Source organism: Oncorhynchus nerka, linkage group LG21 (genome assembly GCF_034236695.1).
Source record: "Oncorhynchus nerka isolate Pitt River linkage group LG21, Oner_Uvic_2.0, whole genome shotgun sequence".
Classification (NCBI taxonomy): Eukaryota; Metazoa; Chordata; class Actinopteri; order Salmoniformes; family Salmonidae; genus Oncorhynchus; species Oncorhynchus nerka.
This window is the reverse complement of record NC_088416.1, coordinates 18,548,630-18,566,305: the sequence shown is the minus strand read 5'-3', so window position 1 is coordinate 18,566,305 and position 17,676 is coordinate 18,548,630. Positions and strand designations below refer to the sequence as shown.

Here is a 17,676-nt window from a genome sequence, read left to right as displayed (position 1 = left end):
CCCCCTGAACTCAGGTGCCCGAAACCCCCCTGACCTCTGACCACAGTTGCCTGAGACTCCCTGACCGAAGTAGGCCTCACCAGCCTTAGACAGACACACCTTAGACAGAACTGTGCTGTACATTTTTATTGTAAATCAAATACAATTCTTAGCCATTTTTTAAACCTTTTTTTAAAACTTTAGACATATTGTATTCAACATTACTCCTTTTGTCAGTCTTTCTATTTGGAGTTGTGCTCTTCACAAAGCCACCTAGCCAAAACGTGGGGCATTGTTTCTGTTTGTTTAAGATTATGATTTTTTGAGAGAATATAATTAATTGTAAAGCCTTTGGATAAGATTGCTGAAAATGCAGATTATTGTGCCTCATTTTCACTAGGGGTAATTTAGCAGACAAAGTACTCAGACATTCTTAATGGGGACACACTGTATGTGATTGTTTGCGAGCTGCTTAGGTAAGCTAGTTGTGAGATTTCACCACTTAATGGCATTTGGTTCCCCAATCTCAGAAACAACTTTGATTAGTTATGTGTAATTCCTAAGTAGCTGTTTCTTCAATTACACAACAATAAGAATGTAGATATTAATGATAACAACATTTTTATATTTTGTTATTAGTTATATTATTTGATATTGAATACTGCACTGTTGAGGAGGGCAAGGGCAAGTTAAGCATTTCAGTGTACTTAGGCATATGACAAATAAAACTTGAAACCACCAGCAACATGGTGCCCAGCCCGTATAGGCATATAAGACAAGATATCAAGTGTCACCTATGTGTGTACAAAACACAAAACAAAATGTTACATTAAACAAATGGAATGCAATTAACACTTAAATGCATAATTAGCCATCATAACAAAGTACAGTTTTCACCTTGTCTCTCTACACAAACAATACAATTCTCCTTCTCTACCCCAGGAAAATAAATTGTGCAATTTGTGAAAAAGAACTTCAGCCTGTGTTCATCCTGTAGTCAAACACTTCATGAGTGAGCACCAACAATTTTACCAAATAGAACATGTCTCAAATCATCATACAGAGGGCAATTAAACACAAAATGGGCTTCACTTTCTATTAACCCAAGATCACATAATACACACATTTTTCTTCTTCGGGGACTTGTTGAATCTACCCATCTCCGGTGCCAGAGGGATTGTGCCATATCTTAGCAGCTCACAAACTGACCAATACATATTAATATGAGTGTTTTATTATACGTGTTACATTTATCCTAGTCATGTCCTTGTAGTCAGTGATAATGCTACAGGTGATAAAACAATTCCTCAACAATAAAGTAATACTCCACTCTCCTCTAGCCTACTCTGGTCTACTCATTTAGTCCTAATATTACTTTGGCTTATGATCTTATTCACATATGTTTCTTATACGACTTCTTTATAAAAATGCTTTATTCCATCATAGAAATGTGTAGGTTTGTAGGCTAAATAAGATTGAGTGCTGTAATGTCACATTTCTCAACCATTAAAATACTTCAAACCGGATGTAGTAACTCCAGTACAAATAAGTAGCCAATACCTTCCTGTTTGTCATTCTGACCCCGGCGTGAGGGGGAACTGTGTCTGTTGTACTTTTAAGGATAAATCTTTGAAATAGTTTCTCGAACGTAAGTTCAGCGTTCTCTCTTGACAATGTAAAAATGTTGTTCTGTCAATATCCTATATTTGTATTCAATTGATTGTGAGTATCAGTTCCTCAATGTGTAAGGTCAGCCTCGTTCAGCTTTGTTCCCTTTGATTGGCTAGTAGCTAATAGTATATCTTTTTTTATCAGTTAAGGTTAGTTAGCTTTTTACAGTAGTACTAACATGATTTTTGTATTTTATTTGTACTGTTAGCCAATTAAAGGGAACAATGCTCATGCTCCTGGTTTTGCTATTCTACTAACGTTATCTAGCTAATTGTTAGCTCACTTATCATACGGTCAACGGGGCAGAAGCAACTAAAAAAGTTTGCTAGCTAACATTAAATTGTTAGCGTATTCTGCTGGGCTAGTGCTATCGTAAACTATATAGCTAGCTAATGTCAGATGAAAGGGGTTAGCTAGCTAGTTCAGTATCTTTGGTGTATTTTATGTGTTGCTCTGGTCTGACACGGCTGCATAGCTGACTAAACTCAACTCACGATTTCAAGTTGAGTTTAATCGGCTAGGCTTCCTGCAGACTAGACAGGCGTAACATAGCTAATGTTAGCTCGTTTTCAAATTAACTTGATGACTTGCTGCTAGCTAGTAGTACCAACAATCGGTATAACGACCACCGAATCTACAGCAGCAAATGACCAGTTTAATCTCTTATCTCATCATTCACAATGGTTATCTAGCTAAATTTGCCCTATCAAATTGTATTGGTCTCACACACAGCAGATGTTATTGCCAGTGTAGCGAAATGCTTATGATTCTAACAATTTCACAACAAAACCTAATGCACACAATCGAGTAAAGGAATGGGATGATTATATATATATATGGATGAGCAGTGACAGAGCGGCTAAGATTCAATAGATAGTAAAGTATAGATAGTGAAGGATATAGTATATACATATGAGATGACTAATGCGAGATATGTAAACATTCTTAAAGTGGCATTATTAAAGTGACTAGTGTTCCATTTATTAAAGTGGCCAATGATATCAAGTCTGTAGGTAGGCAGCCGCCTCTGTGCTAGTGGCGGCTGTTTATCAATCTGATGGCCTTGAGATAGAAGCTGTTTTTCAATCTCTGTCCCAGTTTTGATGCACCTGTACTGACCTTGCCTTCTGGATGGAAGCAGGGTGAACAGGTAATGGCTCGGGGGGGTTATTTTCCTTGATTATCTTTTTTGCCTTCCTGTGACATTGGGTGTTGTACATGTCCTGGAGGGCAAGTAGTTTGCCCCGGTGATGCGTTGTGCAGACCGCACCATCCTCTGGAGAGCCCTGCCGTTGTGGGCGGTGCAGTTGCCGTACCAGACGGTGATACAGCCCGACAGGATGCTCTCAATTGTGCACCTGTAAAAGTGGGTTTTCGGTGACGAGCCACCTTTTTTTCAGCCTCCTGAGGTTGAAGAGGCGTTGTTGCCTTCTTCACCACACTGTCTGTGTGCATGGACCATTTCAGTTTGTCGGTTATATGTACACCGAGGAACTTAAAACTTAATGATGAGTTTGGAGGGTACTGTGGTGTTGAATGCTGAGCTGTATTCAATTAACAGCATTCTTACATGGGTATTCCTCTTGTCCAGATGGGATAGTGCAGTGTGATGGCATTGTCTGTGGACCTATTGGGGCAGTAAGCAAATTTGAGTGGGTCTTGGGTAATAGGTAGGGTGGAGGTGATATGATCCTTGACTAGTCTCTCAAAGCACTTCATGATGACAGAAGTGAGTGCTATGGGGCAAAAGTCATTTCAGTTACCTTAGCTTTCTTGGGAACAGGAACTATGGTGGCCATCTTGAAGCATGTGGGAACAGCAGACTGGGGTAGGGATGGATTGAATATGTCTGTAAACACACCAGCCGGTCTGCGCATACTTTGAGGACCTTGCTAGGGATGCTGTCTGGCGAGGGTTTTACTCACGTTGGCCACGGACGAGGAGAGCCCACAGTCTTTGGTAGCGGTTGTGTCGGTGGCACTGTATTGTCCTCAAAGCTTGCAAAGAAGTTGTTTTAATTTATCTGGGAGCAAGGCGTCGATGTCTGCGACGGGGATGGTTTTCTTTTTGTAATCAGTGATCATCTTTAGACCCTGCCACATACGTCTCATGTTTGAGCCACTTTGTCTCTACTTACGCTTTGCTTGTTTGATTGCCTTACTACACTGTTTGTATTCGGTCATATTTCCCGTCGCCTTGCCATGATTAAATGCAGTGGTACGCGCTTTCAGTTTTGTGAGAATGCTGCCATCAATCCACGGTTCCTGGTTAGGGAAGGTTTTAATAGTCACAGTGGGTACAACATCTCCTATACACTTCCTTATAAACTTGCTCACCGTGTCAGCGTATACGTCATTGTCTGAGGCTACCCGGAACATATCCCAGTCCACGTGATTGAAGCGTGGAATCCAATTGGTCAGACCAGTGTTGGATTAGACTTAAGCAAGGGCGCTTCCTGTTTTAGTTTTTGCCTATAGGAGGGGAGCAACAAGATGGAGTCATGGTCAAATTTGCCAAAAGGAGGGCTGGGAGGGCCTTGTATGCATCACGGAAGTTAGAGTAGCAGTTGTTGAGTGTGTTACTTGTTTGTGTACTGCAATCGATATGCTGATAGAATTTAGGTAGCCTTGTTCTCTGATTAGCTTTGTTTAAATCCCCAGCTACAATAAATGCAACCTCGGGATACATGGTTTTCAGTTTGCGTGGAGTTCCTTGATGGACGTCTTGGTATCCGCTTTCGGGGGATATGCATGGCTGTGACGATAACCGAGGAGCGTTCCCTTGGGAGATAATACGGTCTGCATTTGATTGTAAGGAATTCTAGGCTAGGTGAAAAAAGGACTTGAGTTCTTGTATGTTGTTACAATTACACCGTGAGTCGTTAATCATGAAACATACACCCCGCCCTTCTTACCAGAGAGATGTTTGCTTCTGTCGGCGCGATGCACTGAAAATCCCGTTGGCTGTACGGACTCTGACAGCAAGTCCCCAACTAGCCATGTCTCTGTGAAACAGAGCATGTTACAATCCCTGATATCTCTTTGGAAAACAACTCTTGCCCTAATTTCATTTACTTTGTTAACTAGGGACTGGACATTAGCGAGTAATATACTCCGAAGCGGTGGGTGGTGGGCACGCATCCGAAGCCTCACTAGAAGACCTCTCTGGCACCCTCTCCTCCTACGGCATTGTTTTGGGTTGGCCTCTGGAATCAGTTGAAATGCCTTGGGAGATGCAGACAAAGGATCCACTTTGGGAAAGTCGTATTCCTAGTCGTATTGCTGGTAAGTCTGATATCCAATAGTTCTTCCCGGCTGTATGTAGTAACGCTTAAGGTTTTCTGGGCTAACAATGTAAGAAATAATACATAAAAAAAACAAAATACTGCACAGTTTCCTAAGGACTTGAAGCGAAGCTGTCATCTCTATCGGCGCCATCTTGCCACCAAGTAGTTGAAGTTACTGTTCAGGATTAGTATAGCCTAACTTGGTCCATGTTGTCCCTCTGCTTCACCAATGGCAGATGCCTAGGCGACAGTGTTCGAAAATAAAAGAGAATACTACCCTTGCATATAATGATGAAGACCTATTCTATTGAAATAAATAAACGTCCTACTGTCTCTCTCCTCACAGGAGTCCTCCCCTCTCCATGTGCATCCCTAATGGGCGGCTGTTCTCGTATTGCGGTGCTGGAGCTGTACCGAGCACTGCTCCGTGCAGGGCGCAACCTTCACTACACAGACCGCAACTGCTACCAGCGCGCAGTGGCCGGGGAGTTCCGCCGCTGCCAGGCCCTGACCGTGCCGAGCGACAAGGAGGGCGCACTGAAGAGGGGCCAGTTCTTCCTCAGCAGTAGACTGGGGGGGCTGATGTAGGTGGGGGTCAACCATCCAACCACACCTTTAGCAAGACGTGCTTGTGTCAGACCACTAACAGGTAAACTATTCAGATATTTAACTGACCACCTATCCTATCGCTTTCATAAGATGATAATACATATTTTATTAATGAAAGTTACACAGTCCTTGAGTTATGGTAATAGAACGCAAGACTCTTCACATCTGCATAAGTTCTTTCTTTGTTCTTCTCTCATAGAAGGGAAAAATTAACTCTACATTCACAAAGACAGAATGGCGGGAGTGAACGGTGACCGTAAAGGAAAGAAGGATGACAACGGAATGGGCACGGCCGTTGACTTTTTGCTCTCTAATGCCAAGCTTGTGCTTGGGGTCGGAGGAGCTGCCATGCTTGGCATTGCAACACTAGCAGTCAAAAGAGTAAGTGGGACATTCTCTAAGCAATTATTTTCTTGTAAATGTTATCATGTACGTTATTTGTCCCTTGTGCCAGTTCAGTTGTAGGCTAAATGTGATCACCTCTCACTATTTGGCTTCTGATCTCCACATCAGTAATTTCACTGTTTTTAACCACGAGTGGAAGACAAGTCCATTTCATGAAACATTCTAATGGACAATAAAGCTTTTCAATTCAATCTCCTTTCAGATGTATGACCGTGCCATAAGTGCTCCGACCAGCCCTACTAAGATGGAACCATTAGGGAAAAGGAGCTGGGAGGAGCCCAGCTGGATGGGCTCGTCACAACGGGTACTTAACCATGACATGAAGTCAACAGTGAGCAGGTCACTGCAGACTCTACCCATCACCTCCAACTCCTTTGAACCAGGTAAGGTATGCTAATGTATTTAGGGTGTCACACACAATGTTATTCCGCATTACAACTATCAACATTTACAATCGTGTCGTTAGCTCACCCCACAGTGTGAAACGTTGCCAATGGCGCTACCAAACTGGTACTTTTTCAGTGGTGCGACTGGTTAGTACATTGTCAAGCAGGATGGTTATGCGTGTTGGCAAGGTAGAGGATGTGAGATCAAGTACCGGTAAGGATTGGTGAGCGAGGAATCTATACTGCTAAGCACCACAGGGACGCCTGTTAGACTCACACTTGCTCACACTCGTACACATTGCCTATCTGTGTTCAGAGTGAGGCCTGAACGGTAACACTTGGGATTGATGTAGTAGCAGGTGGTCACAGTGGGTTAGTAGTGTGTTTCAGATGGTTTGACCTCATCTCTGTGCAGTGTTTTCTAATCTTTGGCTTTGTCTATTGACTACAGGATGGCTGATGGCAGGATGGCTGTCCTTCCTGTATTGTGGGTGATGCTACTGACTCTCAGTGCTTGCTGTAGGAAGCTATAGGGTTGTTCCATTTGATTTCAATCAGTTTTTGACCGCACCTTTTTTGATTTGAACTAAACTTTTCATACATATTTGCCCAGAAAATTATTTTTTGGACCTGAATACTAAAACATGCAGGAGATAGAGGTGCTCAAAGTTGACCCATTTTTGCATACCATACCATGAGACAACCATGTATTCATCACTTGAAAAGATTAACGGTTAAGTTTGATATAATTTAAAAGCTTGAAAACAGGGTTGTCAAACTATATTATAAATTGCATTAAAAAAATATTGAATTGATCTAAAAACATGTAAACTCAGATTTATTTTCATTTTGACATATGTTGATGCTTAGACCCTGATGTATATCATCTGAGGTGTACTGTATGTGTTGTGCCTGCCATTGGTTGAGACACAGCACACTCTTGAATACTGGGTGGGTGTCATTTTAATCATAGAAATATAATTCATAGAATGGACCCATCCCTTCAGACAGCTGCAATTTAGCTGGTACACCTTTGAAATTGAATTGAAATTTGACATTCCAATTACTACCGCAAAGATGGCCACCGGTCCACCCACCGTCGAATGTCAATTTAAATGGAATGTCTATTCTATTATCTATATTTATATGATTTCAATAGGTTTCTTATGGAAGATTGACATTGTAATTTTAAAACAACTGATATTCCCATTCAAGTCAATATTTTCTGTGTGGACCTCTGTTAGCAGTTGATGTTACTCTTCAATAACACAGACCCCAAAGCAAATCAGAGGGAGGAAAATTGGTTTATTCTTATTCAAAGAGGACGGATCATGCATGGAGGTAGATGTTCATGCTCCCCTGTCCTCAGTGATTGTCCCCAATAATTCATTACACAGAACAAAGGGACAGGATGTCATTTTTTGTAACCCAGCCCTAGCCTGTGGTTGACCAATTAGAATTCCTTGCGATAAAACTGGGCCAATGGCCAAATAACAAGTATCCTATCTCAGGTTGGACCAATGAGAACGTGCCACATGTAGCTAGCTATAAGTTCAGGACTGACATTCCTAACAGATGTTGAACTGAAAACCAACTATTTCCATTGATAATTCCCTATTGACTTTCAGTACTTTTGACCTCATGTCCTCTGCGTCGTGTATTTATCTTCGACATATTCATACACCTCCAATCATCTTTGTGGTCCAATTGGAAAGTTGAAATGTCGATGTCATTCCCATTTTAGTGCATTCATCAGCCAAAACATTACACCCACTCTGTATTCAAGTGCATGCTGTGTCTCAACCGATGGCGGTCGCAACATAAACCTCAGATGTAAAATAGGATCCAAGCTACAACATTTGTGAATCTGTGTTCACACATTTTTAGATAATTGACGTTAAAGGTTAAGAGAAAATATTTTTAAAAAGGCTTTTTATTTCCTTTTTTGTTTTAAAGAAATGACCAAATAGTTTGACAATCCTGTTTGTAAGCTTTTAAATTATATCAAACTGAGCCATTTTATATTTTCAAGAGATAAAGACATGCAGTGGATGTCCCATGGTATGGTGGGGTATGCAACATGAATCACATTTTTGGGCACCTCTCTCCTGAATGTTCTGGCATTCAGGTCCAAAAATGCCCTTTCTGACCACTTCTAGCATGGGCAAACATGTATGGAAAGTTTTGTTCAAATTTAAAGGGGTGCTGCCAAAGCTATTGAAATCGAATGGAACGACCCTATAGTTTTGTTAGTAGAAGCCCCACTAAATAGACTCAGATGCAGTGGCGTGCCTGGGGACTTGGCCTTCAGTGAGGTCCTACACAGTCCCACCCGAATTAATCCACCTCTTATTACCATCATTATGATGCCATGGCTCTGGACACTATACATTTAGACAGAAACGCAGTATAACCAGGCGTCGCGTCGCACCCAAAGCAGTTTCACCGTGATGATAAAGACACGTAACTATTCACTGAAAATAAAAGAAAGGAAAAAAATCATTTGCAACATAGGCTATTTGCCATTTTATTTTGTTAATATATAGGCTATTTAATATCAACTAAATAAAATGCGAAACATACATACACATTTAATAAAAAATTAAATGCATTGTATGCCTACTCACCAAAGACTGATTATTTGAACACAAAATCCATCCTCCTTTCTTTAGCTCAAGACTTCAATGACTCAGACTACGACAATCTGTGCGTTTTTAGTTCCACCAAGAAGTCCTTTTCTATCGACATGGAGGCTAATGCTGAAAGCCGAGTCTGTCCAGTAGCATTTCTGGAATACGTTTTGATTCGCTTTAAGGCCGAGAATGACCGCTCGACAGAAGCCGTGGACACAGGGATGCCAATGTGTAAAGTTGCCCCATGTCCCCATTCAGATTTTTCTGATTAAGGAAATCAAGGAGATCAGAGGGATTTTTTCCTTAAAATCAGTCATAGCATACATTACAGTCAGTTCTGTTTTTAGCTTGGATAGGTTGAACAGTGTTCCGTGACTCTGGATAATTTTTTTCCGGTAGGTCTGAAAGTGCTGGGGGTCCAGGAGGGAGAGAAACATTAATTTTTCGTGGTCTTGAAACCTGTTTCGAATCTGGCAAAGAATGTTGTCCAGAATATTGTTGTGGAGTTGTTGGTAGTATGTGTGAGGGTCTCCTTGTGCTGGGCCTCTGCGTGCGCTGGGTGAACTTGAGATGCGCTGTGTCATCGTAGATTTGACTGAACCTGCGCCTCTCTCGCTCAATTGTAATAATAGGCATTCCCAGCAGTACAGTTTGCAGTGCTTCTCGGAGCCTGTTAGCCATTGATAGCGCTCGTAGTTGGAACTTTGAAAGTGGCGAACGAACCCCTTTCCCGCCTGTGACAGGCTTTGTAGCGTCGGCGTCGGGCGACCTCTCCTTACAATGTCTAACTTTTCTTGAAAAGTTTGTCTTGAGAATGGCGTTATAATTATATCCTCGACCAAATCGATATCTTCTCCTCCTTCCGCCATTGTGGGTTGAAAAAACAGCTTAGTAGTACGCAAATGAATTTGTTTATCAAATTCAGATTCCTAGTTCTGCATAGACCTGCCTCTCAATATTGGTAACACTGGAGCCAGCCAGCAGGCGTACAATAGCCAACTCTAAAGCTGATTGGTTGACACTAAATTTTCATTTCCATTCACGTTAAGCAACAAGCGCCCACACTGTTGATTCTGAAGGCCTGGGAGCAGATTTTAGACCCCTGGCAACACATGATTGCTGAATATGATTGGATAAAAGATCTAACATAAAGACCAGCCCAGTCCAAATCTCAACCTGGGGCTGGAAGCAGTGCAACCAAGAGGAAAGCTATGAAATGAAGAGTACTCTGGGGAATAATTTAATGTGTATTTGTGGGAAAATATATAAAAAAATATATATATATATTCTGATGATGTTTAGGCCAGCAGAGAAGGCCTTGCTGGCCCTGATGGCCCACCACTGCTCAGATGGCTAGTTTCTATTGAGCTCCATTAGATATTTATTTTATAAAGTAAAAAAATACCTCAGTCTGTGGTATTTTGGATGGTTCTCTTATGCCGGGTGTACACTACACAACTTTCAAAATCCTAACATTGCTGAGCCTCTCACATTTAACGACTGTCTTTTGTGTCGTTTCTTTGTCTTACCAACATATTGGTGCTCACGCTAAACAATGTGGCACAAACCAAGGGGGTAAGTCGCTCTGGATAAGAGCGTCTGCTAAATGACTTAAATGTAAATGTAAGGGGGGGTCACACACTACAAGAATCTCTACTTGGTCGTGAGGATTCTCAATACGGTCTGATCTCAACTTAAGAAATGGTGTAGCGTATGCCCGGCTTTAGTAGTAGGTTACTCTCTGTAGGAGAGGATCGTTTGTTTAGCACCCTCTCTCGTGGTACTTGTTCCCATTAGTTGGGTTTGATTTCCTGTCGTCACCCAATATCCTTTCTTTGGTTCTTATTTACCTCCCATGCCCTTTCAACATATTTGATTGATTTATTTCATTATTAAAGTGTCTGGCATTATCAGAATGTCCAGCCCACATGGGCTTATATGCATTGTATATGCTGATTATTATTATTATTTTTTAATGGTTATTTTACCCATACCTGCACATTACTAACCTCTGCCTGTCGTGGCTGTATCCCCCTCAGACTGCATGCGGAGGGCGACGGGGCGGGGACGTAGCGTTGCAGGAGAGACCGACCTCCTCCGTGCCAGGATGCGCCTCTCCTTACAGGAGAAACTGTGGGAATTCTACCAGGAGCGGGTGACCATTCCCGCTGAGGAGCAGGCCACAGCCCGCCGGGCCGCCCTGGACATCTGCGCTGAGCTGAGGATCTTCCTGCACGGCAAGCTGCCCGACATGCCCCTCCGAGAGATGTACCTCAGCGGCAGCCTCTACGATGACCTGCAGGTAATAAGAGGGTAGTAGTAGGACAATTGTATTATCCCTCCGGGGGAAGGGGATAAAGGATAGATATCACTTCACAGGCTCAGGAGTGTTGTGACCACAAACAATGCTTTTTTTTTTATCTCTGTGCTCATCTCTGGGTTTGAAATGTTGTGGTTTACAAGAATAACACTATTTGCTCTCTCCCACTCTTTCTCAGGTGGTGACAGCGGATCACGCTCAGCTCATGGTCCCTCTGACCCTGGAGAAGAACCTGTGGTCGTCAGTGCCCGGTGAGGACACCATTATGAATGTTCCGGGCTTCTGGCTGATTCGCAGGGAGAACCTGGAATACTTCCCCCGAGGCAGCAGCTACTGGGACCGCTGCATGGTAGGAGGCTACCTCTCCCCCAAGTCTGTCTTGGAGGTGTTCGAGAAGCTGGTGGCGGGCTCCATCAACTGGCCGGCCATCGGCAGTGTTCTGGACTACGTGATCCGGCCGGTGGTTCCCTCGGAGACGCTCACCCTGGAGGTCCAGTACAAGACGGACCGCCATCTTTATGTGGACTTCCTGCCTCTGCTGGTGATGGACGACGGCGCCTCGCTGATCGCCAAACCACACAGGCTGGCTGCTGAGCGCCACGAAAACCTTTGGCGGCAAAGCTTCCGCGTGGCGGAGACTGCGCGCCTGCGGGCGCTGGACCAGGAGGACGGGGGCTGCCGCTGCGTCTGCCTCAAGGTGACTAAAGCTGTGTGCAAGCTGAACCCCGCCCTGGCGTGCCTGTCGGCCAGTCAGCTCACCAGCGCCATGCTGCTGCTGAGCGAGAAGGAGGGCGACTGGACCCAGGTGGCGCTGGCTGACCGCTTTCTGCAGTTGCTCCGCTCGCTCGTGGGACACCTAGAGGCTGGGAGGCTCCCCTGTGCCCTGATCCCAAAGGTCAACCTGTTCTGTGAGCTGACGCCAGTGGAGGTGGATGAGCTAGGATATACCCTCTACTGTTCTCTCTCTGACCCAGAGGGACTCCTAAGGACTCTTTATTCTGACTGAGTCTGGTCATGGGTTCTAGGGTTTAGGACAGATGGTATATAATTCTAAGGTTCCATAGATTCCATACTGCAGAAGAGGATATGATAGGTAATTCATATGTGCTTCAGACATGGACCATGTCCCCTGTGACCACGTTGCTGTGTGATTGAGTCAACATCACGTGTCTGGAGTTGCTGTTTCATCAATCAATATGTTTCTCTTGTACTTTTTTTATTTGTGTAATTATGTTTGTGATTAAGTAGAAATGCAAAATCAACCACTTTGGTAGGATATGTTTAAAAACATATTTTTGACATGCAAGCCATATCTGCTAAATTCAAATACCGGATCATCCAAATACCAGTTAAACCTCAGATGATGAAACCAGTCTCTTCATAATGGTGCACGTAAGCCATTTATAAATAGTACTGTACAGAGGGGTATACTAAAAAGCATGATCAAGAAGTTAGCCAGCTAACTTGCCTAGATATCCTAAAAATTACTTTTTTTATGCAGAAAGATCATCTTCAAATGGGCTTGGTCTAAATTAAGCTTTCTTAATGAACCAAAATAATCTAGTTATTTCTGGTTGTTTATCAAAGTTGAACCTGCTTCGTAGTATATCCCTTGGTTTAGGGCTCAGTGTTTGTTGAATTGGGGATTGCTTCATTGGCTAATATTATGTTACCGTAATATTATGTAACCAATTTGGAATGAATGATGTCGGAAAAATATTATATTTATTAATTATAATTTATGTGGGAATGGAAATTGGTCTATTTGAAAGATATTTTGTTAGTTCCATTCTCAGATTGCTGGTCTTTCAAACTGAGATTATGATGGGTAACATTAGTCTAATGCGAGTTAATATCATGTCTTAACAGGGGCATGAAAGATCTTTCGGTCAAGTGAACAAGCCTCAATAATCGGCTCTAGCATTATTGGTCTCTACATACATTACCGGTCAAAAGTTTTAGAACACCTACTCATTCAAGGGTTTCTCTTTATTTTTACTATTTTCTACATTGTAGAATATTAGTTAAGTTCTCAAAACTATGAAATAACACACATGGAATCATGTAGTAGCAAAAAATTGTTAAACAAATCAAAATGCATCTTGTATTTGAGATTCTTCATATAGCTACGCTTTGCCTTGACAGCTTTGCACACTCTTGGCATTCTCTCAACCAGCTTCACCTGGAATGCTTTTCCAACAGTCTTGGAGTTCCCACATATGCTGAGCACTTGTTGGCTGCTTTTCCTTCACTCTGCGGTCCGACTCATCCCAAACCATCTCAGTTGGGTTGAGGTGAGGTGATTGTGGAGGCCAGGTCATCTGATGCAGCACTCCGTCACTCTCATTATTGATAAAATAGCCCTTACACACCCTGGAGGTGTGTTAGGTCATTGTTCTGTTGAAAAACGAATGATAGTCCCACTAAGCCCAAATCAGATGGGGTGGCGTATCGCTGTGGTAGCCACACTGGTTAAGTGTGCCTTGATTTCGAAATAAAATCACAGACATTGTCAACAGCAAAGCACCCCCACACCATAACACCTACATGCTTTACGGTGGGAAATACACATGCGGAGATCATCCGTTAACCCACACCCCGTCTCACAAAGACACAGTGGTTGGAACCAAAAATCTCCAATTTGGACTCCAGACCAAAGGACAAATTTCCACCGGTCTAATGTCCGTTGCTTGTGTTTCTTGGCCCAAGCCGGTCTCCTCTTCTTATTGGTGTCCTTTAGCAGTGGATTCTTTGCAGCAATTTGACCATGAAGGCCTGATTCGCACAGTCTCCTCTGAACAGTTGATGTGCCTGTTAATTGAACTATGAAGCATTTATTTGGGCTGCAATTTCTGAGGCTGGTAAACTCTAATGAACTTGTCCTCTTCAGCAGAGTTAACACTGGGTCTTCCATTCCTCTGGCGGTCCTCATGAGAGTTTCATCATAGCGCTTGATGGTTTTTGCGACTGCACTTGGAAGAAACTTTAAAAGTTCTTGGAATTTTCATTATTGACTAACCATGTCTTAAAGTAACGATGGACTGTAATTTCTCTTTGCTTATTTGAGCTATTCTTGCCATTTATATGGATTGGTCTTTTACCAAGTAGGGCTATCTTCTGTATACCACCTCTACCTTGTCACAACACAACTGATTGGCTCAAACACATTAAGAAATAAATCTATTCCACAAATTAACTTTTAACCAAAGCTGTCTTCAAGGCAAATGGTGGCTATTTGAAGAATCGGAAATAGATCAAATATATTTTGATTTGGTACAACACTTTCTTTTGGTTGCTAAATTATTCCTAGTGGTTAGAGCGTTGGACTAGTAACCGGAAGGTTGCAAGTTCAAACCCCCGAGCTGACAAGGTACAAATCTGTCGTTCTGCCCCTGAACAGGCAGTTAACCCACTGTTCCTAGGCCGTCATTGAAAATAAGAATTTGTTCTTAACTGACTTGCCTAGTTAAATAAAGGTAAAATAAAAAAATCCATATGTGTTATTTCATAGTTTTGATGTCTTCACTAATATTCTACAATTTATATTTTTTTAACCTTTTTATTTAACCAGGCAAGTCAGTTAAGAACACATTCTTATTTTCAATGACTGCCTGGGAACAGTGGGTTAACTGCCTGTTCAGGGGCAGAACGACAGATTTGTACCTTGTCAGCTCGGGGGTTTGAACTTGCAACCTTCAAATCAAATTTTATTTGTCACATACACATGGTTAGCAGATGTTAATGCGAGTGTAGCGAAATCCGGTTACTAGTCCAACGCTCTAACCACTAGGCTACGCTGCCGCCCCAATGTAGAAAATAGCAAAAAATTAAGAAAACCCCTTGAATGAGTTGGCGTTTATAAAACTTTTGACCGTTAGTGTATATAGCTTACTATTTAGCTGAGACTTGGAGGCAGGGTGCTTATTACACTCTGACATGAGATGCCAGTTCAAATGGACCGATAGTTTGGTGACACCGTCAGTACTGCCACCCCTAACAAGGTAAATTGTCTTAAGCACTGTTGTGGTCCACGAGGAAACAAGACCAGTGAGTGGGACATGGCAGGGGTTGTTCTTCTACTGCAGGGCACTTCTGGTACTGTAGAATGGTATCGTACAGTTTGTGCTGTAGCCAACTCTTCTCGTCATGTATGGCATTGGCATGGCTAGAAGAGTTGCTTATACACTCCATACAGTATGGGACCAGGTCACACACTTAGCCTATTCTACCACTGTGTAAATGGATAGAATGTAATATTGACCATGTGAGCCGCCCCTAAAGCAAATAAATGCTTGTGGTACGACTGAAATCTTGACATTCTTGAGTTAAAAAGAACATGTTGCCCCACGTTCTTGAAGCGAGTGTTTTTGATTTTGGTTCAACTTAGCTCAACTTGCAGTTATTTCTGAAATTGAAGCAAACTTTGCAAAGGTAGAAACCAGTGGAGGCTGCTGAGGGGAGGACGGCTCAATAATGGCCGGAATGGAGTGAATGTTATCAAACACATTCATGTGTTTTGATTCCATTCACTGCATTCTAACCATTATCGTCCTCCCCTCAGCAGCCTCCACTGGTGGAAGCACCCACTATAAGGCCTATTGTATAAATCACATAGAAACCTCCTATCTTCATGGGATTTAAGTTGCGGATGATTTGTGTTTCCTAGTACTCCTCCCACAAAGTTGTTGAATGAAAGAAGGTTGAGAAATAAGAATATATACTTTCATCTTAGGTAGGTTTGCCGTTTGCACGAGTAACAATACCAATGTAGAAAGTTAATCATAGTTGTTATACACCATCTTTGTACTGTCTATGATGTCAAATGTCTTGTGACATTAAGATGAAATGCTTGACCTATATGTTCATTCATAGATCTTTGTTAGGTAGAACTGGTTGTTGCATACCTTGTATGAAAAATCTGCCATGACTTTCTCCTACTCATAACACAAAATGGTTGGTGTGCATTTGCAAATTAAACTTTGTGATAGTTGGGTTGTTAAGCTGAGAGCAAAATTACCAAAAACAGAACACCTCTTTGTCAGTCACTGTGGGAAAAAAAATATTGTTTCCAGTTGCACATAGTGTCTGATCTTGCTTCAGTGGCCCCTACTGGTATAAGGTAACTCTTGCTCAGTCATGATACAGTGTCTTCAGAAAGCAATCATACCTCTTGACTTCTTACACATTTTGTTGTGTTACAGCCTCAATTCAAAATGTATTAAATATATATTTCTCACCCATCTACAGACAATACCTCATAAATGACAAAGTGAAAAAATGTTTTTGCAAATGTATTGAAAATTAAATACAGAAATATATAATTTCCGTAAGTATTCACACCCCTTTAGTCAATACATGTTAGAATCACTTTGCAGCGATTACAGCTAAGTGCTTTGCACACCAGGATTGAACATTTATCTGTACTTTTGTTTTTTATTCTTCAAGCTCTGTCAAGTTGGTTGTTGCTAGACAGCCATTTTCAAGTCTTGTCATAGATCTTCAAGCCAACATTAAGTCAACTGTAACTAGGCCACTCAGGAATATTCAATGTTGTCTTTGGCCTTGTTTTTTAGGTTATTGTTCTGCTGAAAGGTGAATGTGTCTCCCAGTGTCTGTTGGAAAGCAGACTGAACCAGGTTTTCCTCTAGGATTTTGCCTTTGCTTAGCTTTTTAAAACATTTTAATCCAAAAAAACTCCCTAGGCGTTGCCAATGACAAGCAGACCCATAACATGATGCAGCCACCGCCATGCTTGAATATATGAAGAGTGGTACTCTGTGATGTGCTGTTTGATTTGCCCCAAATATAACGCTTTGTATTCAGGACATAAAGTTGATTTCTTTGCCAAAGTTCTTGCAGTTTTTATTCAGTGCCTTATTGCAAACAGGATGCATGTTCTGGAATATTTTTATTCTGTACAGGCTTTCTTCTTTTCACTCTGTCATTTAGGTTAGTATTGTGGAGTAACTACGATGTTGTTGATCCATCCTCAGTTTTCTATCACAGCCTTTAAACTCTGGTTTATCAATGGTGTATTTAAAACTATGTAATTAATAACTTCACCATGCTCAAAGGAATATTCAATGTCTGCTTTTCTTTTTTTACCCATCTGCCAATAGATGCCTTTCTTTGCGAGGCATTGGAAAACCTCCCTGGTCTTTTGGGGTTGAATCTGTGTTTGAAATTCACGTCTTGACTGAGGGACCTTGCAGATAGTTGTGTGTGGGTTACAAGAGATGAGGTAGTCATTCAAAAAAATCATGTTAAACACTATTCTGCATAGTCCATGCAATGTATGTGACTTGTTAAGCACATTTTACTCTTGAACTTATTTAGGCTTTCCATAACTAAGGAGTTGAATACTTATTGACTCAAGACATTTCAGCT

General features: G+C 41.9%; 1 protein-coding gene across 1 annotated transcript; it reads left to right on the top strand.

The window, feature by feature from the left end:
* Window positions 1-5,496: 5,496 nt before the first annotated feature.
* Window positions 5,497-17,366, top strand: LOC115104016 (mitochondrial dynamics protein MID51-like). The gene is made up of 5 exons (XM_029625151.2): window positions 5,497-5,585; window positions 5,745-5,926; window positions 6,153-6,333; window positions 11,009-11,271; window positions 11,468-17,366. The coding sequence occupies exons 2-5, from the start codon at window positions 5,780-5,782 to the stop codon at window positions 12,293-12,295; spliced, it is 1,419 nt and encodes a 472-aa protein (XP_029481011.1). The 5' UTR covers window positions 5,497-5,585; window positions 5,745-5,779; the 3' UTR covers window positions 12,296-17,366.
* Window positions 17,367-17,676: the final 310 nt, after the last annotated feature.

What these genes read in the sequence shown, in the direction of transcription:
- LOC115104016 (XM_029625151.2), top strand. Translation starts at nt 5,780, where the DNA reads ATGGCGGGAGTGAACGGTGACCGTAAAGGAAAGAAGGATGACAACGGA. An exon ending in CTCCAACTCCTTTGAACCAG is followed by an intron (nt 6,334 to 11,008) that starts GTAAGGTATGCT and finishes TATCCCCCTCAG; the next exon opens with ACTGCATGCGGAGGGCGACG. An exon ending in GCCTCTACGATGACCTGCAG is followed by an intron (nt 11,272 to 11,467) that starts GTAATAAGAGGG and finishes ACTCTTTCTCAG; the next exon opens with GTGGTGACAGCGGATCACGC.